Here is a 22,122-nt window from a genome sequence, read left to right as displayed (position 1 = left end):
CGGCGAAGAATTTGCCGAGTTCTTATCGCCATTTGCCAAGTAATCCGGGTACTTAGCAAAAAGGGGTATTTCAGTAGTGATTGTACAACGATGTCGTTTAGTTGGACCCTACTTAAAAATTGCAATAGTGCCACTAGGCAAAAATGACCAGTGTAGGACGGGTGCATGTAGGCCGTTTTAAAAATACCATTTTCCAAGTGCAAGAGGAATTGGGAAAAAAATTGTACATACAAAAATACATATATAAGATGTTCAAGAAAATTTTCATAAAAATATACTTTCATACGAGGCGTACAAAAAAAAGACAAATACATACATGAAAATGTGCCTATACTATTTTGTTATTGGGCTGGGAGATTTTTTTTGTGTAGCATATATTTTTGAATGGATATTTACCGATCCGTCGGTGATTAAAGTTGCTAGTACATTGCACGAATTGCATGGTTTGAAGGGGCCGGGTAGGAGGAAGATGGCTGCGGAGGCAACAAAATGAGGGATGAGCGGTCATGGTTCGCGGATGCACCCGGATCGTGAACAGGCGCCTCCGCGACAGTGACCGGACATAACACAAAAAAATCGATGCTACAATCACAAAAACCAATTCCAAATCACCAAATCCGTATTACATGCAACGTAAAACCTATTCTAAGCGGAGCTTGTCCGGCTTTGCCGTGCCCATGTCCGGCGGCCGGCTGCACCCCTCAGAGTGCTGGTCGGGTCACTAGCGAAGTAGAGTGGAACATGGGACACGGACCGACTCACGGAACTCATGGCGACGCCATCTCCCATGATGCCCTAGTCTTCCTTATCGGAGTCCGGAACATTCACAGTGCCGGTGGACGTGAGATCGATGATGAATCCGACTTGGGAGGAGCCGGCGATGTCCACCACGACGCGGTTGCGGCGCCCGGGCTAGCCATGCACCACACGGGGCATTGGGGAATGCGACTGCCTCACCAACGTCCACCGCCGTGAGGGTTGCCGCCACCTCCCGCGCCCACTGCCTCGGATGGCAGACACGCTGCGCCATATTTGCGTCGGCCGATGACCATGCGTTCATCTCCGCCTCGGCGTGCTAACAAAGCGGTTGTGCATCCGCCAGCTTGTTCGGCCGCCAAGCGGACCGCAGCGCCTCCGGTGAGGAAGCGGTGACGCGATGGATTCCTGACGGAAGGAGTTCGAGCGCTGCCGCCAGACGGCCTCCTTTTGGAAGCGGTGGAGCACAAGGCGGACAGTCATCTCCTCTTGGGGGCCGTGTGGGGTGAGCTCGGGGTCAAGGGATCTAGAGGTGTAGGACTCAGATCCACTACGTGTCATGCCTTAGAGGGTATGAGATCGCCGGACAGGAGCTTATTGGCGGAGGGAGTGGACTGGAGGCGAAGGAGTGGAGTGGAATGCAGCTAGGGTTTCGGCCGGACTGAGGATATGGTCCATTTTATGTGGGATCGGGTGGGCTAACATTGAACGGATCCGACGTGGTGGGCGCATCCGGGTGTCCACATAACCGCCCTATATTTGGGCTGGATATGGGGAATATCGGTCAATTCGAGCGTTTGGGCTATTTACGGACTCAAACGAGTGAACAAACACAATTAAACGTGTCTATACACATCCGATTCAGGAAGAAGTTAGAACATCGTATACTTGTGAACCGATGGAGTATTTCGCTGCTAGTTGTCTGGTCTTACTAATTTTTTGATATTTGAGATTATGTTGGGGCAACTGCTATTTGTTGGTCCTCGTGGTTCTGTAAAAATGACGTATTTCTATATCAAATGAAACTAATTTTATATTGGTTTTTATCTATCCCATCCCCACTAGCTCCATCTGTGGAACCCACTATAGCTAGCATCCAGTGTGTTGAGAGAGCTGTCAAGGTTAGGCCGCGGATTAACCTCATTTTCAAAAGAGGAAACACAGCGCGAGGATGGCGGGGGAGAGGGGGCGGCGACCCAACCTCCACCGGAGCCGCCGCCGCGACATCTCCGGTTACGGCCACGGTGCAGAAGGCGAGGTCGGCGCATGTGGATCTCGGCGGACTTGCTTCGCAGTCACCGCATGGAGACTCCGGCGGATCTCCCTCATCGTCAGATCGGGACGGGGGGTTTCTGCATCCGTCACGATGGCAGATCCATTTCGCCGATGTTCGGAATGGGGAGGAATGGTTCGAGGGATCTCTACACTCCCACTCTCCATCGCATTGGACGGTGATGATGGATCAGGAGGACGACATCCTCTCCGAACGATATCTTGACGAACACGAGCGAAATATCGAAGGATTGCATTTCACAATTTATGTTTATGAGGTTATTGTTGATCGGTTGTTGCAGGTCCCATGAAAAAGGAGGAGCATCTTGAAGTGGTCGATCTATCGTCTGAGATGGAAGAGGAGAAGTCGAAGCCGAGGGTTGGGGGCAAATTCTGGGTACTCGCCGAGGAGGATGACGAGCATGGAGAGGAGCTGGACATGAACTGGTGCACGTCCATGGCGCCGCTGGCAGTGCAACCGGCGGTGTCGGTACATGCCTCCGATGGGATGCTCAATGGAGTACAGGAGCCCATGCCCAAAACCGCGGTGCGATGTGTCGGATCCAGCCGGGCATCCGCGCGGCGTATGAAACCTTGGAGTGGTCTGATTCCTAAAGTGAGCCGGACGCTAGTGACTTTGTCAGATTTTTTTGCCGGAATCATGGACTTTAGTCGCGAGAAATAAGAAGGGAAAGAAGGGTCGAGCGGTGGGGCGGTCGTCGCCGTCACCTGCGGCGCCTGCCGATGAGGGAGGAATTCTGGTGGCCAGGAGTGCCTGTTTGAAATAGTTGTTGGGCCAGGTTGGGCCGACAGTAGCAACGGCGGTCTTGGGCTCTGATTTATCTGGGTATATGGCCCAGCCGGAGGCCCAAGACGGTTCCCTCGATCGCGTACGATGGACACCTATGCATGAATCCACTTTGGACCGAGAGTCTTTGCATGAGTCGTCAGGTAGGAAGCTTCGCATCGCCAAGCTTGGGTTCTCGAGGATTGTCGTCGGCCGTGCTGCTCGGATCCGGGCGTCTCTTCGCGGAAGAGGAGGACCTGTAGGGCTGCAGCCCGCCACTGCGCCGCCAGCTAGGGCAGAGGGTGCCCAGGCCCCGGTTCGGCTAAACCGTAGGCCGCCTGCTACTACAGCGCCGTCTGCGTGGGAGCTTCGCCAGCAAGCTGCCGGACAGACTTAGGCCGCCAGGCGCGACCGAGACGATGGCTCTGGTCGGGAGTTCTATGGTGGCGGCCGGGAGCACTATGGCGAAGATGGACACAGAGATGGATACCGCTACAACTGCTATGGGCAGTGGGATGATGATAGATATGATGTCTATGGCGAGGGCCAGCATCGTGGATCGTCGTCTTCGGGTGGTGGCCATGGATACGGTTGGCACAATGGAGGCAGACCGGGACGAGGGTTCCAAGTACCACCCGGGAGTTTCGTCGAAGGGGTCGCCGGCCCCAAAATCGTAACCGGGCGGATATCGGTTCCACGACGGGAGAGGAGGGGGGTGGCGCCCACCCGCATCGTGACCTCCTCCGCGACCGGCTGTAGCTGATGAGATGGATGCCGAGACGGTGGACGCTGCTCCTACGGTGGTGTCACCCTCTTTGTCGGTGGTTGCGGTGGACGTTGTTAAGGCCTTGGCGGCTCTGAAGATTCTCACCGCCGGTCCAGGAACTACCAATGCATGTGACAGTGTTTCTGACAAAGGCATTGACAAGGTTGTAGGTGAAAATCTTTCTAAGTGTGCTATCAAGAAGAAAAGGTTCACTTGCTACATGTGCGGTGAGCCAGGTCATTTTGTGGCAGATTGCATTAAAGAGTTGTGCGACTATTGTCAGAAGTCACAACATGTGACCGGTGAGTGTCCTTTGCTGTTGGGACCCAAACTGATAGTCACAATTTACGGGGTATATTGTTAGGAGCTAATGTTTTTTGAGTCACCGGATGTGGCACCATCGATTCAGGCACGGGAGGGATCTTTCCCATGAGTTGTCAAGGTGACTAATGGTGTTATGACAGAGGCACAAATTGTACAACACTTGCATGAGTTGGCACCGGGGAACTTTCAGTGGAACCTTGTTAGGCTGGAGAATCAGACATACAAGGTAGAATTTCCAGCTAAGGAGGATCAACTTCATATACTTAAATTTCGCATGGGCAGAGTTCCTAGTACTAGCATCATCTTGGAGTTTGACGAGTGGAAGCAGAAAGAACCACAGGGCACACCGTTGGAATGGATTTGGGTTCGTTTTTCGGGTGCTCCACCTAAGCCATTAAACAACTTCCTAGTTACATGGAGCTTGGGTTCCCTCATCGGCAAGACCGAGAAGGTGGACATGCCTTTTACTCGTGTCCATGGTGTCACGAGGTTATTTGTTAGTGTGGTCAGCATCGAGTTCATGCCGGATGTGGTCAAGTGGACCCATGCGGGGAGTACTTATGAGCTGGAGATCGATAGAGGATACGCGATACTCGAGGAGGTTGATGAGAATCAGGACATGGACACATCTGAGGGAGATAGAGCCCCTGAGAATCAGAACAAGGGGTCTGAGGACAACTCTAGGAGCACAGCCAAGATGCCTACTCCGCAGGCTGATAAGGCAGATAAGTCTACCAAGGGATCAGAGAATTCCATGACACTGATGAATAAACTACGTTTTGGTTCTTTTGATTGATATTCTGCTCATAGTCGACTATGGAGCAACAGAGTAGAGACCGATGATCCGGTGGAGCTTCAACGGCCGCTACCGATGACTCATGATTATGGATCGCCGACACCTCTCACACTGCCTAGGGAGATTTCTGGTCCTGAGAGAGTTTCGCCGCGTAAGACGGCTGCAGGTGGGAGGGGCGGGCAGGAGGCTCTCCATTCTCTCATGGAGGCTACTTGGGGCACCGCCGCCCCAGTGGACAGGGCGGGTGAGCTGGTGGTCGTCGCATCTGCAGGTGACACGGGCGTCAGGGTGGGCGCCAAAGTCGGGGAGGGGTGCGGGCAGGAGGTGATACGTCTCCAACGTACCTATAATTTTTTATTGTTCCATGCTGTTATATTATCATTCTTGAATGTTTTACAATCATTTTATTTTCATTTTATATCATTTTTTGGTAGTAACCTATTGACATAGTGCCCAGTGCGAGTTGTTGTTTTGTGCATGTTTTGTACATCGCAGGAAATCAATACCAAACGGACTCCAAACGCAGCGAAACTTATTGTGTAATATTTATGGACCAGAAGACACCCAGTGGCCCGGAGAAGCATCTGGGGGTGCCCCAGGGGGCACAACCCACCAGGGCGCGCCCAGGTGGGTTGTGCCCACCTCGGTGGCCTCCTGCACCGCCTCTTTGCTCTATAAATACCCCAATATTCCAGAAACCCTAGGGTAGTCGACGAAAATCAATTCCATCCACCGCAAGTTCCAGAACCACCAGATCCAATCTAGACACCATCATGAAGGGGTTCATCATCCTAATTGGTGCCTCTATGATGATGCGTGAGTAGTTCATTGTATACCTACGGGTCCGTAGTTAGTAGCTAGATGGCTTCCTCTCTCTCTTTTAATTCTCAATACAATGGTCTCTTGGAGATCAATATGTGTAACTCTTTTTTGCGGTGTGTTTGTTGGGATTCGATGAAATTTGAGTTTATGATCAGATCTATGTTTTTATCCATGTAAATTATTTGAGTCTTTTGATCTCTTATATGCATGATTGCTTATAGCCTTGTATTTCTTCTCCGATATTTGGGTTTTGTTTGGCTAACTTGATCTTACGGTTCTTGATCCCAGTGACAGAAGGGGAACCGGCACGTATGTATCGTTGCTATTAAGGATAGCAAGATGGAGTCTATTTCTACATAAACAGATCTTGTCTACATCATGTCATCGTTCTTATTGCATTACTCCGTTTCTCCATGAACTTAATATACTAGATGCATGCTGGATAGCGGTCGATGTGTGGAGTAACAGTAGTAGATGCAGGCAGGAGTCGATCTAATAATCTATGACGTGATGCCTATATAATGATCATCGCTTGGATATCGTCATGATTATTTGAAGTTCTATCAATTGCCCAACAGTAATTTGTTTACCCATCGTTTGCTATTTTTCTCGAGAGAAGCCACTAGTGAAATCTACGGCCCCCGGGTCTTTTCTTTATTATATTTGCCATTGCGATATATTTTTATTTGCTTTTATTTTCAGATCTATTAATCCAAAAACCCAAAAATACCTCGCTGAATTTTATTTGTTTTTATTTGCATCTATCAATCTACTACAATTTTTATCCCATATACTCGCCAATTGCTGGCGCCGTTGCCCGAAAGGGATTGACAACCCCTTTTAATACGTCGGGTTGCGAGTATTTGTTATTTGTGTGCAAGTGCCGTTCACGTAGTGTCGCGTGGTCCTCCTACCGGTTCGATAAACTTGGTCTCATCACTGACGAAAATACCTACCGTTGCTATGCTGCATCATCCCTTCCTCTTTGGGGAAATACGACGTAGTTCAAGCAAACATCAGGAGGCTCTCATCTCTCCCACGGCGACCACTCGGGGCGCTGTCTCGGTGGAGAGGATGGGCGCCTCTGCGGCGTTCGAGGCTGCCGGGGCTTTCGGCAGCGAGACGGGGGCCGAGGGGGGGAGGGGCGTGGGCAGGAGGCCCTTAGCCCCCCTACCATGGTGCTCCCCAGCACCCTTGCCGGGCTGACGAGGAGTGGGAAAGCCGAGCAGGAGGCTCTGCGCTCACCTATTCCCTCACTACCAGCTGGTGGTGCTCCTACCGCGCCCACCCCTTCTTCACCAGCTACGACAGGTGGGCGTATCAGTAGGGATCATGCACCCCTGGAGAAGTCTATGCACGAGATCATCGCCTTTGGTGGGATCATGGACCCGGTGACGGCTGGCAGGCGTGTCAACAGCCGGATCCAGGAACAACCAGACGCTGACGACTTGCAGTTTGAGCATGCCATGAGGGCGACCAAGCTTCACGATGTCGAGGCAACTACAGGTATGTCCTTCAATAAAAGTTGATGTATTATGCATTTCTCCGAACATGAAATTATCGATAAGGCCAACAACATAGGAGTTTATTTGGGTTCGAATGAAAAGGAAGTTGCAAAGTCTATTAGTGAGCTTTTAGAATTAGAAGTGGAGCGGGCTTCTGAAATTGTTCATAACCTAGCGGCTATTAAACCCATGAATAATGAATATATGAAACAATTAGGAATATCAGCCCTTGAAAACTTATGTAATGATTTAATGCGTACATCGGAGGTCGAACTTGAATTAGAAGGGTCGGACACTGAGGACAGTGTACAGCCTTCACCGGCGGACGGTATTCTCCCTAGTATTCGATAATATAGATACGTTGGGTGCCGGGGACAAGCCCAAGCGATCCTGGAAGAGGAAGGTGTATCCGACTTCGGCTGTTCGGAGGAGTGCTAGGGTTAAGCTTAAAAAGAAATTCCATGATGATCTATGAAGGGATTCTTTTGGAATAGTAGAGGTCTGGCTAACTTGGCTAAAAGAAGGTTCCTTGCAGAGACATTGATTGAACAAAAGCTCGACTTCATTGCACTTCTCGAAACAGATAGAGATAATCTCACCTCACAGTTTCTCGGAACTCTGTCCAGTGGAATTGATTTTGACTGGCACTGTCTACCCCCTAGAGGAAGATCCGGTGGAATATTGCTGGGGGTTAGGTGTGAAATGCTAGAGGTACTCAATACGGTCAGGGGGACTTTGCGGTCAGGTTTCGGGTGAGATCAAAGTTAGACAGTTTCCGTTGGTATCTCGTTGCAGTATATGGAGCAGCCCAACCCCAAACTCGAACCCGATTTCCTAGCTGACTTAGTACAGATTTGTGGGGATGAAACTCTCCCTATCTTAGTTGGAGGAGATTTCAATATTATAAGAAGGCGAGATGAGAAGAATAACGATAATCTTGATGGATGGTGGTCCCTCATGTTCAACAAGATTATCGAGAGTCTCAGTCTGAGGGAGATTGGACTCACAGGTAGACAATATACATGGGCTAATACGTTACCTACTCCGACTTATGAGAAGTTGGATAGGGTGCTCTGTAGTGTTGAATGGGAACAGAAATACCCATTGGTGTCGGTTCATGCGATGCAGATGGCAATTTCAGACCACACCCCGTTGCTTGTTGAATCGGGAGATGCAACACATATTGGTAACAGGAACACTTTCTCTTTTCGAACTGAGTTGGTTCGAAAAAGGAAATTTCTTGGCCATTGTTCCACGAGAATGGGCAAAGCTTGTTGCTGGACGAACAAGCGTAGAGAGATGGCAAAACGAGATTAGACATCTAACACTATTTTAAGGGGATGGGCCAGAAGTGAGAGTGGGATTTACAAACAAGAGAAAGAAAGACTTATCCAATTAATAGATGCAGTGGACCTAAAAGCAGAGGTGACCCTGCTGGATGTGGCCGAGCAGGCCACGAAATCCGAAGTGGAGTAATGCCTATGGGCTCTTCTTAGAGAAGAGGAGCTCAAATGGGCATTGCGGGCTAAGGTTCTCAAGGTTGTCCACGGGGATGACAATACATAATTCTTTCAGATGATTGCGAATGGAAAACATAGAAATAAGAAAATTATCTAGCTTGAGTAGGATGAAAGAACCATAGTGGGTCCTGAGAACCTTAAATCGTATATCTCCAATTACTATAAACAACTATTTGGGCCTCCGACAGAGAGCACGGTTTCCCTAAACAAGTCTGTTATTGGAGATATCCCTCAGCTTATGACAGAGGAAAATGAGATCCTAACTACGCCTTTCACTGAAAAGGAGGTTCTAGATGCCATATCACAAATGAAACCGAACAAAGAAACGGGACCAGATGGATTCCCTGCGGAGTTTTATAAGAAATGTTGGCATATTACTAAGAACGATCTTATGCCTATGTTTCATGATTATTTTAATGGGCAGCTAGAACTATTCCATCTTAACTTTGGTGTGGTTACGTTATTGCCAAAGAAAGAAGGAGCGATTCGTATCGAGCAGGTTAGGCCGATCTGTCTTCTGAATGTGACTTTCAAAATAATCACGAAAGTGGGACTAATAGACTGACACAGATCGCCCATTCGGTGGTGCAACCTAGTCAGACGGCCTTCATGCCTGGGAGCTAGGCACATCCTAGAAGGGGTTGTCGTTCTCCATGAAACGCTCCATGAAATTCATTCGAAGAAGCTAGATGGGGTTATCTTCAAAGTAGATTTCAAAAAGGCATACGATAAAGTTAAGTGGCCTTTTCTTCAGCAAGCAATGCGCATTTCAGACTCATAAAGGCTTGAGACAAGGGGATTCGATGTCTTCCCTCTTATTTAATATAGTGGCGGATATGTTGACCGTTCTTATCGGCAGCGCCAAGGATAATGGCCTAGTAGATGGATTAGTTCCTCATCTAGTGGATGGGAGAGTTTCCATTTTACAATATGCGGATGACACTAGTCTTTTCATGGAACATGACATTGCAAAAGCTCGGAACATGAAATTAGTTATATGCCTCTTGGAACAATTATCGAGGCTAAAAATTAACTTCAACAAAAGCAAACAGTTCTGCTTTGGCCGGGCCAAAGAGGAGCAAGACACATATAGACAATTGTTCGGTTGTGAATTAGGTTCTTTGCCCTTTAGTTATTTGGGCCTACCAATTCACCATCGGAATCTTTCCAACAAGGAGTGGAAATGCATCGAAGATCGAATTGAAAAGAAGCTTAGCTGTTGGAAGGGAAAGCTAATGTCGTATGGCGTTCGACTACTATTCATTAACTCAGTACTCCCTAGTATGTCGATGTTCCTTCTATCCTTCTTTGAGGTACCCAAAGGGGTACGGAAGAGACTAGACTTTTTTTGATCTCGATTCTTCTGGAAGTCAAATGAGGCCAAGAAGAAATATTGCCTAGCACGTTGGGATATCTTATGCCGGCCCAAGGATCAGGGAGGTCTCGGTATTGAGAACCTAGAAACCAAGAATAAATGCCCGATGAGCAAATGGCTTTATAGGCTATTAGTAGAGAACAACGGTATGCGGGCAAAAATATTACACAACAAATATCTACAATCGAAAACTCTAGCAGAAGTCACCGCGAGGCCGACAAATTCGCCATTCTGAAAGGGGCTTATGAGAACGAAAGACTTGTTCTTTCGTAGGACCAAAATTCTTGTTGGTAATGGGATGACAACAAGATTTTGGGAGGATGCATGACTAGGGGAGACGCCATTAGCCACACAATATCCAAGCCTTTATAATATTGTGCAACGTAAGGCTGATTATGTAGGCACAGTATTACAATCCGTTCCTTCGAATATCCAGTTTAGGCGATCTTTAGTTGGAGAGCGATGGAGTTCATGGATACATTTGGTAGGAAAATGGATGGATGCTCAATTATCCGACCAATCTGACTCATTACAATGGACGTTAGCTAGAAACGGAGTGTTCATGGTCAAATCTTTTTATTTGGATCTCATTAGTTCTAGCCCAATCCCGAGATCTATTCATATCTGGAAAGTTAAGGTTCCTTTACGTAATAAAATTTTTATGTGGTTTGTCCACAAGCAAGTGATTCTCACCAAAGATAATTTATTAAAGCGACGATGGGTAGACAGTTCACAATGTTGTTTCTGTGACCATGATGAACCAATAGAACATCTATTCATAGAATGCCCTCTCGCCAAATTACTGTGGCAAACGATTTATATAGCCTTCAACATCGTTCCTCTAGTTAGCATTGAATCGTTATTTAAAACTTTTAATAATATGACTGCATGCATCACTCACATGCAGAGGCCGGGGGCAAGCCTTCTTTTCAAAAAAAAAAAAAAACTAGTCAGCTAATCTGAAGCCGACGTGTACAAGTTCAGAAAAGTCACGCACATACAACTATGTCATTATCAGTTGTGATTTGGACGTGCAAATGGCGACTTGCGTTTGGAAAATCTTGGAGCGAATTGTGTGTTTTTGACTTCTGATTTTTCCTCTCATGTGTTTTTGACTTCTAGCTTTTCCACTCTTGGAGCGAATTTGACACTTCTATTCTTCCACTGATGTGTTTTTTACTTCTGAATTTTCCTGGTCAAGTTATTTGGAAGATTGACGGTTTTGTGTTTGTCCGGCAGTGCTTGAAAAATATTTTTTAATGGTTTGACCAGCGTCTCTGTCTGCCATTTTCCATGCATGTAAAAGAGGTACGCAATACTGTTAAATACTGTAATATATTACCATTCAGAAAATTCGATCCTTGTATCAGGTGGCAAACCGTTCCAAGGCAAGCTGCCCCTGTTGTGCTTGACCGATACCTGCAATGTAACTATCAAAAGTAGGAAAAATCAACCTCATTCAAGCGGTCCAGACATCCCTGCATTCCAACTCAATAGGAAGACCGATACCAATACTTGGAAGAGGCAAATTTTAGCATGCTCCCTCTTACCTCCTCATTTCACATGAGAGATAAAAGTACACAATAGATCTGCTATTGATTTGATTAACTCTTACTCTCTTACCTCTCATATGTAAAGAGGGGTAGGAGGGACTCGAACAAGAACAAAGGCCAAAAAATTAATACGTATTAATATGAGCATCACATACATCAAACTCCTATACTAGTTTATTCTCAAATATTTGAAGGGGTCTGCCAGAGAACAATTAGTTTATAGTTCAATATTGGACATGGGGAATAAAAAAATGTAACTAAGCGGTTCTGTCGGTCGTTGATGGCATTTAATCACGGCCATCGTTCCACACGGGCCAAATTATAAAATTGTTACCTGACGTCCTGACAGCCACCGCTGCAGTCAGTTGACGAGACTTGTCTTGTATTGAACTTTGCAGTCAGTTGACGAGACTTGGCTGAGAAAACAGCTACCTCCTGGGTCGTGTACATGTGTTGCTAGAGCCTACACGTGCTTTGACAAACGCCTCCTCAGTGCAGTGCACTTGAAGTCAATTATACAAACTTATCAGTTAATTTGAACCCAGTCATCTCCAAGTTCAGAGGCGTCGCGTCTATAGCACTTGCTATTACTCCGTATTAGTTTGTCACAAGCACCTATTAATCGTTTGCCGCCGAGCGGTCGCACGGAATACATTGGAAGTGCTCAACATTATTCTTCGGCACATGTTTCTTCTTTGTCCTTTATCTGGAGTAGTGCATGTTTGGGCGTCTTTCATGTTTCAACCATCTCCAGCTGGTCAAAGGCACATGCAGCTGCCCACCTGCGTTGAAAAGCAAAACTTGCCAATAAAAAAAACAGATTGAACAAGTTGTTATACTTAGTTACATTGCAATCGAGCGCCTGGCAACCGGAGACCGGCTATTTGACCAAGAGCTCAAAAGCTTTTTTGATGAACACTAAAATGGAAAAACAGTAGAAAATTAAAAAAAATGCCTGGCACCACAAATGCTTTTTTGATGATCACTACTACTATATTATATTACATTTCTACTAATAAATTGTGCCAAGAAAATTATCAATCTAGGTGTGGTTGAATTGAAAACTCAACTTCTAAGCCTTATAAATGTTCCTTGGCTCGACTTGTGTCGAATCAATAAGTTTGGGTTGAAATACTTTTTTCGAAGACTATTGTGATCCCCTATACTTGTGGGTCATCAGTGGCATCTTCTTGGCAATCTTATTTGCTTTTGGGGGAGCCTTGGAATCGAAGGCGAAGTATTGCGACGCTTCCCTGCTCGCCATAGCAACGGTTCATGGTTGTGCAAGCTCTTGGATGTGGATAACCTTCGACTTCTTCCACCGGCGATGGGAAGCACATGAGGGACGACAGTGGGAGACGCAGGAAGGCCGGTGACGGCGCTGGATACGTACCAATGCTTTCCGTTTGCATCCTGGTGGCCAGCTGCAATTACGGCGAGGGCAATTTGGCGGCTGGGAGTTTCTGATTGGGTGGTTGTGGTTTTTGCAACAATGTTTTTTTTTCCGGTCAGCTGCTAGTGGTGACCCTAATATAAACTCATGTACCAATCCTTTTGTCCGCACAAAAAAATGGTATTTTTATCCGTTTTGCCACTAGTTTTGGCACACTACTCAGTTTTATCATTAGAAGTTTCAACTACTCAAAAAATATCATCCTTCCGTTAAGCATATGCTAAGAAAAATGCAAATCTGCACCATTATCATTTGGTCAAAGGCCATTGCCCGGGGTGAAGTGATTGAAATACCCTAGGCCCTACTTGCCGGCTCTCCCCTATAACCTATGGGTCCTAGTTGTCAACACACAAAGATTTTAATTACAAGAGAAAAATGATGAGATGTGGATTTCTTTTAGCACACACTTAGAGCATCTACAACCATGATCGACTAATATCGATCCCCAGACGTCCGCGGACGTGCCCGGTGAGGACGTGCCCGGTGATCCGGTCAGTGACCGGGCGCGTCCGTTTGACGCTTCATTTATGCATGCATGTAACCAAGTCCCCTACATCGTTCTCAAATTTGCCCGGTCAATTGCATGTGATTGATAGGGATGAATAGAGAAAGAGAAAAGAAAGAAAAAGTGGTCTGGGGTGGGCAGCATCCTACGTGGAGGGCTGAGCGCACACGCCTGGACATTCCTATATCGTCCCCATATTTGGTATGGATATGTGGATTTATGGATAACCCGATCATGTGGGGTCAAAGTGGGGGGTCCAGTTGGGTGCCTTTTTTTCTTCTTTCTCCTGTCAGGACAGTGCCCGGGTAGTGCGATGGGACATTTCAGGGGTCCGACTATAGATGCTCTAAACGGAAGTATGGTACTTTTTGAATATCCATTTCTGAGCCAAGGCTCATCTGCACCCGGTCAAGGAAAAAAATCACAAAAAATACGTATTTTTTTAAATCCAATTTTTCTTGCATGGTAGATAATTTGGTGTGTGAGGTGCATCCTAAGTTTTAGATCATTTGAACATATGAGTAGCTCTCAGAAAAAAAAAACAAATTAAGTCAGAATAATACATGAACAGTAAAAAAATACAGACCCCAAATTTGTCTTTCTTGACGAGAGCTACTCAGACACTAAATGATCTGAAATTTGAAGCACACCTCATGCACCAAATTATCTACCATGCAAAAAGAAAATTGGATCTTTTTGAATTTTCTCGTATCTGCTTTGAATTTTTTCTTCATCGTGTGTGCAGATGAATCTGGGCACAAAAACTTTGCTCTTGTTATTTTTGAGTAGTCGAAATTTCTATTGGTAAGCTAGAATAGTGTCATACAACTAATAGCCAAACTGATAAAAAAACGTCCAAAAAAGTTGTGGCCATTTAAGTTTTTGATCTGCTGTTGAGTGTCATCTTTTGGTCCTGAAAACCGGCAAAATCAGTTTTTTGGTTGCAACTGCATTTTTTGGTTATGCACGGGGAGGAGTGGACATCATATAAGTTTAGAGAGCACGGGAGGTATGTACGCATGTAATTTGCTGTCCGTAATTTTTAGTATATCACGGGATAGACGTCTCTTATTTTTCATTTTTATACAAGTATCTGCTATGCGCTGTAGCTGTGCTTCGTAGAACTTTTTACGATTTTAATGTTCATATGGGCTCATTTGAGCTCGAGCTGAGAATAGCAGCGTCTGTAGATTTGCTTTGTTGTAGCCGCACTTTGTACTCCCTCCGTTTCTAAATGTATGTCTTTGTAGATATTTCACTAGGTGAACTACATACGGAGCAAAATGAATGAATCTACAGTTAAAATGCATTTATATGCATTCGTATGTAGTTTATAGCGAAATCTCTACAAAGACTTACATTTAGCAATGGAGATAGTAGCATTTGGGATACTTGTGTAGATGGTCCATGGACCGAGGAGCTTGTACTGGTGCGTGTGACGTGACACATGCGAGGTGTTCCAGAGGATCCTATTCAAACCATGGCATCCCCAGGCTTATAAAAGGCTTCTTATTCTTGCTCTTCCTTTACCAAGCAAGACTGCAAGCGTCCTCGGTCATGGAGCTAACCGGAGCCACCTTATTCATCGTTTCTCTCGCCTCAGTGGTGATTCTAGCTTCCTTTCTGAGCCGCAAATTAGCACCAAGTTCCAAGAGTAGGCGGCCTCCTGGCCCATGGCGTCTGCCCTTGATCGGAAACCTCCACCAGATCGTCGGGGCCCAGCCGCCGGTCGTACTCCGGGACCTGGCCAAGAAGCACGGGCCGGTGATGTACCTTCGGCTGGGCCAGGTCGACACCGTCGTGGTCTCCTCGCGGTCCGCCGCAGAGGAGCTGCTGCGGGAGAAGGACCTCTCCTTCGCGTCGCGGCCCAACCTTCTGGTCGCGGAGATCAGCTTCTACGGCAACATCGACATCGCCATGACCCCGTACGGCCCGTACTGGCGGACGCTGCGCAAGATCTGCACCGTCGAGCTCCTCAGCGAGCGCAAGGTGAGGCACTTCTCGCCGGTGAGGGACAGCGAGACCATGTCCCTCGTTCGGAACGTCCGCGAGGCCGCCGCCGCCTCGGGTGGCAACCCATTCAACCTCGGCAGCCTGCTAATTTCATGCTCCAACTCGGTGACCGGGAAGGCGGTGTTCGGGGAGAAGTGCAGCCCCGAGCTCCAGGAGCAATTTCTGTCGGCCATGGATGTGGTGCTTAAGCTCAGCGGGGCGCTCTGCATCGGGGACCTCTTCCCGTCGCTGTGGTTCGTCGACGTGCTCACCGGGCTCAGAAGCAGGGTATGGCGGGCCCGCCGGCAGCAGGACAAGGCCCTGGACAAGATGATCTCTCAGTCCGAGTCCAAGATGCAGCGCGGTGATCACCTTCTCGGCGTTTTGCTTAGGATCAAGGACGAGGGGCAGCTTGAATTCCCCATGGAAATGGATAACGTCAAGGCAATCATAATGGTACGTACTACTAGTAATTATTAAGTGAATTTTCATACAGTAGTACTCTATTACGTAGTTGACTAGTATTGCATTGTCTTCTTTGCTCATATCTCTTCTCTACATCAATTGTTTATTAGGATATGTTCACGGCTGGGACGGAGACAACATCATCAGCAGCCGAGTGGGCCATGTCGGAGCTCATGAGGAACCCTGAGGTGATGGCCAAGGCACAGGCTGAGGTGCGCCGAACATTCGACGATAAGAACCCACAAGATCATGAGGAACACGTTGCGGAGCTACACTACACGAAGATGGTAATCAAGGAGGCCATGAGGCTATATCCAGTGGTACCAATGTTAATTCCCCATGTCTGCCGAGAGACCTGCGACCTTGGCGGGTTTGAGGTCACCAAGGGTACAAGGGTTATGGTCAATACCTGGGCTTTTGGTAGGAACCCCGAGTATTGGCATGAGCCTGAGGAGTTCAAGCCAGAGAGGTTCGAGGACGGCACCGCAACCTACAAAGGATCGCGGTTTGACTACTTGCCATTCGGGAGCGGGAGGAGGAACTGCCCCGGTGATAACTTTGGTTTGGCAGTGCTGCACCTCATGGTGGCACGGCTTCTATACTATTTTGACTGGAGCCTCCCTGCTGGTGTGAAGCCGAGTGAGCTGGACATGGAAATGAGGGTTGGCATGACCTTAAGGAGAAAGAACCAACTGCACCTAGTGGCGACACCATATAAGGCATGCAGTTGATATTTGAACCAAACTTATGCACCTTGTGGAGAATAATAATAGTGGAGTTGTACACACGATCGAGCCTGCACACTTGTGCGTACTCTGTATAAGGTCCAGTTGTAAGGTTTGTGCGGTTTCTAGACGACGTTCATCGCTAGTCATGCTAAGTTTTCATGCTCGTCTATTGTTCGGCTAGGAACTGTTGTTCTGATATATCAGATCGTGAAGTGTTCGGATATGAAATAAAATGAAAATATGTTGTCCAAGATTGAGTGGCACAAAAATATCTCCCCGAGTTTTCATGCATGCATGTAGCCACAATTGTCATTGCCGCAAACAATTCGTGTCACATCAAGCTAGGAATTTTTGAGTTTGTTTGAGCATATCACGGGTTGATGAGGGACGGAACTGAAGCGGTACCCCTTCGTGTCGCTCCCCTAGGGCAACGCCAGGGGGTCCCAAGCCCTAGCACCGCCAGCTTCAAACAAGGGCAGATCGACTGCCGGCATTGGCCGCGGTGGCGGCGGCCCCGATGCATAAGGTGCTTGGGCAGGAGGCTCGCGACGGGGTCGGGTAGCTTTTGTGGGACGGTCGGACGCGGTGGTCAGGGCGGTGTGGCTTTTGTGGGGCGATCGGGCACGGTGGTCAGGGCGGCTACCCTAGGCTATCTGAGCCACCCTATTGGCTTTGACATCCAGAAAACCAAAAGCAACCAAAACTGATATTTCTTGCCCCCAGCTAGCAAACAAGACTCCTATGTTCATAGCGTGGAGTGGATCGTGTGGCGCGAGCACGCGGAATTGTAATAAAAAGGAAACGGATCGAGCTTGGCTTGCATTCTTATTTCTTTTCGAACCATGAGAACTGCATGTGACAGTATAGATGAAAAGAGATACAAAGTCTTAGAGCACAATGACGACCCAACAACAACAAAAAGGCAGAGAACTAAGACAGAAGCAATCCTAGGTGAACTACGACCTCACGCATTTAGGGAGTCCTAGGACACATTGGCCTGGCCTGAGACATGCCTGAAATCTGCCTGGTCTTTGTTTGGTTCGCAACCTGAAATCTCGCAGACGTGACTGGCCTGGAGGTCACATGCATCTGGATTAGCCTGGCTAGTTCCCAGGCATCTTGCTTAGCCTGGCCCAGGCCGATGGAATCGGACGCCTGGCTTCCAGACACATGCAATTTTCAGCTACTTTAGTACATGCATGCTGCATCTCCTGTCAAATCAGACTGCCAACCTCTTTTTCTAATCTTAAATTGTTTGTCCTAGGACAGAGTTTCAACCAAACACCACATGCACATACGTGCCTGGCCAGGCAACTTTTTCCACTTTCTCAGGCCAACACCAGGCGCAACTTTTTATTAGGCATGGATCCCAGGACTCGAACCAAACACGCCCTTAGCGCCCGCTTTAGACCAGTTGAGTGTGTCGCCTCCCGTTGACTTGGAGTCTCTCCTCCCGTTGCTTTCCCTAACTTCTACTGACTGCTAATCCGGCTGCTTCCCTCTTCCCATACTGTGGAAAAAAATCGTGTGGCGCCCAGCAAACCCCTTGCACTAGTGGTTGTGGCTCACAACTGCACCATGTGAAATTGTGGTGCGAAATACAATGGAGCTGGATTCCAGTGCAAGTCTCCTTCGATGTATACATCATCGTCTTGTATCAGCTTGTTACTTTCCTTCCAGTAGGAATGGGAATCCACTCATCTTCTTATCTCCGGAGGTTTCCCTTCTCCTCGGGAATTTAAAAAATAAATAATAAAAAGTGTGCATTATTCAGTCGTGACAGGCGGGTGTGCCGTGCGAGCTACACAAAATTGACAAAATCACGTATTTCTAGCATATATTTTGGAACGGAGGTAGTATATACCATTCGCTATAAAAGAACTTGATTTTTTTACAAGCCACATAAAACGTATTTTATGATGAAATTTTACACAAATCTAGTGTACATCTATAAGTACCTGGTATTCTTTTTCTGATTTTTTTAAACATAGAAAGACGTTTTTGTAGTGTTTGAAATAATGGGCTCTATGGGGCCCAAGAGCCATCTGTCCATGCCAAATGGAGTTTGAGCTCCACTAATCTACTCCCTCCGTCTATAGTGTCAAAAAACGTCTTACATTATGAGACGGAGAAAGTATTTCTTTTACCAAGCATCTCCGTTGTGGGTCTTCTATAATCTATTTCTATTACCATGCACACATGTCACCACAACATGAAAAAAAACACCTTTACATGCAAAAAAGGTTCGCCTCAATAATTAAATATATCAAAGTATATATTTTTTAATTTTATTTCTAGTATTATTAAACTGAATACAATTGAATCTCATTGAAATACTCCCTCCATTCCGTTTTACTCCGCAAGTAAGTTTCGCCTTAAGTCAAATTTTGTAAACTTTGACCAAGTTTCTTAAAAAAATTAACAACATTCACAATACCAAATCAATTTCATTAGATGTATCATGGAACTAATTTTCATATTATATATCTTCAGTATTATAGATGTTGATATTTTTTAATAGAAAGTTGGTCAAACTTTACAAAGTTTGACATCGGTAAAATCTCGGATGCAAAGTAAAAAAGAAACACGAGGGAGTATATTGTAACTAATTCGCGCGGCAATGTGCGGTGTGTCATCTAGTTGCAAGAGCAACAGCTGGACAGGTCAACAAATTTGCAATACAGGGCTGCGGAGATTTTATTTCATGATTACCATATAAAACAGACGGGTGCAAAATACTGAATGACAAAACAAATACTAGACGAAAACATATATACGCCGTGGACTGGAACAAGGAACAATGGAACAGACTGAAAGACACATAATGTTGTACGTAGGTGCGGCGACTTTAACCCATGGGCGTCCTTCCAGCTGGCTATCCTCTTGCTGCGATGAGATCATTGACGAGGCGGTGCAAATCATTCTGCGAGGAGCCTCCTTCTGCCATGGCCGCACGAGACTTTGAGGCGAGGTCCATTACCCTGGTCCTCATCACCTCCCCAGGCCCTCCAGGATGCATGAATGTGAGCAACGCCCGCGCCACATCGTCGGCCGGGATCACCTCATGTTTTTCGTAATCCTCGCTTCGTAAGCCAGCGCCGTGCGGCCACAGTCGCTCCCCGATTCCTAGTACGTCCGTGATTAGCCTCTCGGTGATGAACTGCTCGTACACCTTTGGCCATGTGAGCATAGGCACGCCCGCGGCCACCGCCTCTAGGACGGAGTTCCACCCGCACTGCGTCACGAATGCGCCCACTGCCGGGTGAGCTAGTATGGCGGTTTGTGGAGCCCAGGATCTGATGATGATCCCCCGGTCGTCGACACGCTCCTCCCACCCTTTGGGTGGAGTCCACTTGTCCGCCCCCCTGACCACCCACAAAAACGACTTCCCCGAGGCCTCCAACCCAAGAGCAATTTGGTCCAGCTGAGCCTCCGATGCGAGGGCACACGTGCCAAAGGACACGTACACGACCGAATGGTCTGGCTTTGTGTCAAGCCAATCGATGTACTGAGAATCAGCAGCACCCGTGGAGCTCTCAGAGTCAGAGGATTGCAGTTGCAGCGAGAGAGGCCCTACAAAGTAGGAGCGCTGGACGTACCCTTGGCCCATGTACATGTCGCAGTACTGCTGCTCCAGGCCTGAGAACGTGTTGGCGGCGAGGCCGAAGCAGGCAGCTTGCATGGAATGAACCTTGCCGAAGACGTGTCGAAATATCGATACGTCCGGCAGCTCGGTCCTCGGGACCCGTATAGGAGGGATCGGAAACGGAGGGGCTGTCACCATGTCATCTCCGTCGATCGCAGCGTCCTCCATCAGGAGGTGGCGCATAGCGAGCATCGGGAAGGCACCAACGACATTGAGTGCGACGCATGGCACGCCGAGCTCGTTGGCGATGTCGGTGCTCCAGGTGAAGAGCATGTCGGTGAAGATCGCGTCTGGAGACCGCGCCCGGATGAGCGCCTCCTGCGCGGGGCGCATCAGGGTCTCGCTCGAGGCAGCGAGGTTGATGAGCATGGAATCCGCCTGAGTGGCCGCCTTCCCAAGGTTCTCGACGCCCTTGGGCAGGCCCTCCACCGTTGGGAACGGATACGTCACTATCCTGACGGTTGCTGCGCTACGCCCGTGCCATCGGCGATCCAGGAAGGACTGGACGACCGGGACGTTCGCCGGCGTGACCGCGACGGTCGCTTCCACGGCGGCGTCTGGCCTAGACGCTGCGAGGCGAAGGGCGAGCTCGGTGAAGGGCTCGATGTGGCTGGTCGCAAAGTGGGGGAAGAGCAGGACACTCAGAGTCTTGCTGCCGCTGCTAGTGGCAGAAGCCATCTTTATTATTTTCAACGACCACTAGGATGTGGGTGGCTTCGGCATGACGTGCATTTCGGCCTATTTGTAAGCCCACTAGCAGCTCGATGTTCGCTGATTTTTCAACCAACTGTAGAGTGATAAGCTCTATACATGAGTTTTCAAATTAACGGAATTATGCCATTCAACGGTACAGCTCTTATGACCATTCAACGGTATACCTCAGAAAATTCCGCATACGTATTGCAAATTGCCAGACCATTCAACGGTATAGCTCAGAAAATTCCACATACGTATTGCAAATTGCCAGACCATTCAACGGTATAGCTCAGAAAATTCCGCATACGCACTGCAAATTGCCAGACCATTCAACGGTATAGCTCAGAAAATTCCGCATACGTATAGGTATAGCTCAGAAAATTCCGCACACGTCTTACAAATTGCCAGACCATTCAACGGAAGACATGGAAGATTCCACATGCATATGACCATTCAACGATAGACGGACTATCTTCCACACATGAAGGAAAAAGAGGAACCTGATGTCAAAACACGTGAGAGGAAAAATGCTCTACCTTGTGCAAGATTTATCATGTCACCAAATACGTCGCTGACAAACGACAAGATATATGCACATGACTATTCTTACCCCCTACACAAGTGACATCGACTTAACTATCTATACAAGTCACATAATGTACACTCGGGACTACTGACCACAAGTTTACAATGATCCATCTATAGAAGTACAGATGCACCATATGCCAATAATTACTTTTTTTTACTTGAAGTCATAAATAATTGTACAATTATATGAACTTCTGTACAATCATATGGAGCTAAAGCCATAATAGATGACGGAGACTAAATAGTACAGATAATTTCAAATATTATTTCATGACTTCTTCACAAGTATTCTCATCTACCAAATCGACTTTAAAAAGTTGATCAGTCCACCACCTCCTTCGACATAGGCATTGTCTGTCCTATATAGGACTCTAATGTTGCCTATTTTTCGGCTCTTCATCCTTTGACAAACTTTGTGATTGACCATGGGCATCCTAATTATGCAGAGACCGGGTATTACTCATCATGATGTGTATCCGCTTGATGCTATATTTTGAGATAATAAATTTGCCCTTTACATAAAAAAAGACTTTTCATGGGTACTAGCTGCATTTCAATCCAAGTGTAAGGACA

At 47.3% G+C, this 22,122-nt stretch overlaps 2 protein-coding genes across 2 annotated transcripts; one reads left to right on the top strand and one right to left on the bottom strand.

Moving 5' to 3' along the window:
* The first annotated feature begins 14,976 nt into the window (after positions 1 to 14,976).
* Positions 14,977 to 16,870, top strand: LOC123184302 (cytochrome P450 99A2). Its single transcript, XM_044596448.1, has 2 exons — positions 14,977 to 15,882; positions 16,002 to 16,870. Exons 1-2 carry the CDS (start codon positions 14,992 to 14,994, stop codon positions 16,620 to 16,622), a joined length of 1,512 nt encoding a protein of 503 aa, XP_044452383.1. The 5' UTR covers positions 14,977 to 14,991; the 3' UTR covers positions 16,623 to 16,870.
* Positions 16,871 to 19,291: 2,421 nt separating this feature from the next.
* LOC123187004 (UDP-glycosyltransferase 73C4) lies at positions 19,292 to 20,963 on the bottom strand. Its single transcript, XM_044598747.1, has one exon. It carries the CDS (start codon positions 20,941 to 20,943, stop codon positions 19,495 to 19,497), a length of 1,449 nt encoding a protein of 482 aa, XP_044454682.1. The 5' UTR covers positions 20,944 to 20,963; the 3' UTR covers positions 19,292 to 19,494.
* Positions 20,964 to 22,122: the final 1,159 nt, after the last annotated feature.

Source organism: Triticum aestivum, chromosome 2A (assembly GCF_018294505.1).
Source record: "Triticum aestivum cultivar Chinese Spring chromosome 2A, IWGSC CS RefSeq v2.1, whole genome shotgun sequence".
NCBI classification, from domain to species: Eukaryota; Viridiplantae; Streptophyta; class Magnoliopsida; order Poales; family Poaceae; genus Triticum; species Triticum aestivum.
This window is presented reverse-complemented; position numbering and strand designations above follow the sequence as displayed.

Excerpts from the sequence above, each read along its gene's own strand:
- LOC123187004 (XM_044598747.1), bottom strand. The coding sequence starts at position 20,943 with ATGGCTTCTGCCACTAGCAGCGGCAGCAAGACTCTGAGTGTCCTGCTC.
- LOC123184302 (XM_044596448.1), top strand. The coding sequence starts at position 14,992 with ATGGAGCTAACCGGAGCCACCTTATTCATCGTTTCTCTCGCCTCAGTG. Across the intron at positions 15,883-16,001 it reads ACGTCAAGGCAATCATAATG|GATATGTTCACGGCTGGGAC; the intron begins GTACGTACTACT and ends ATTGTTTATTAG.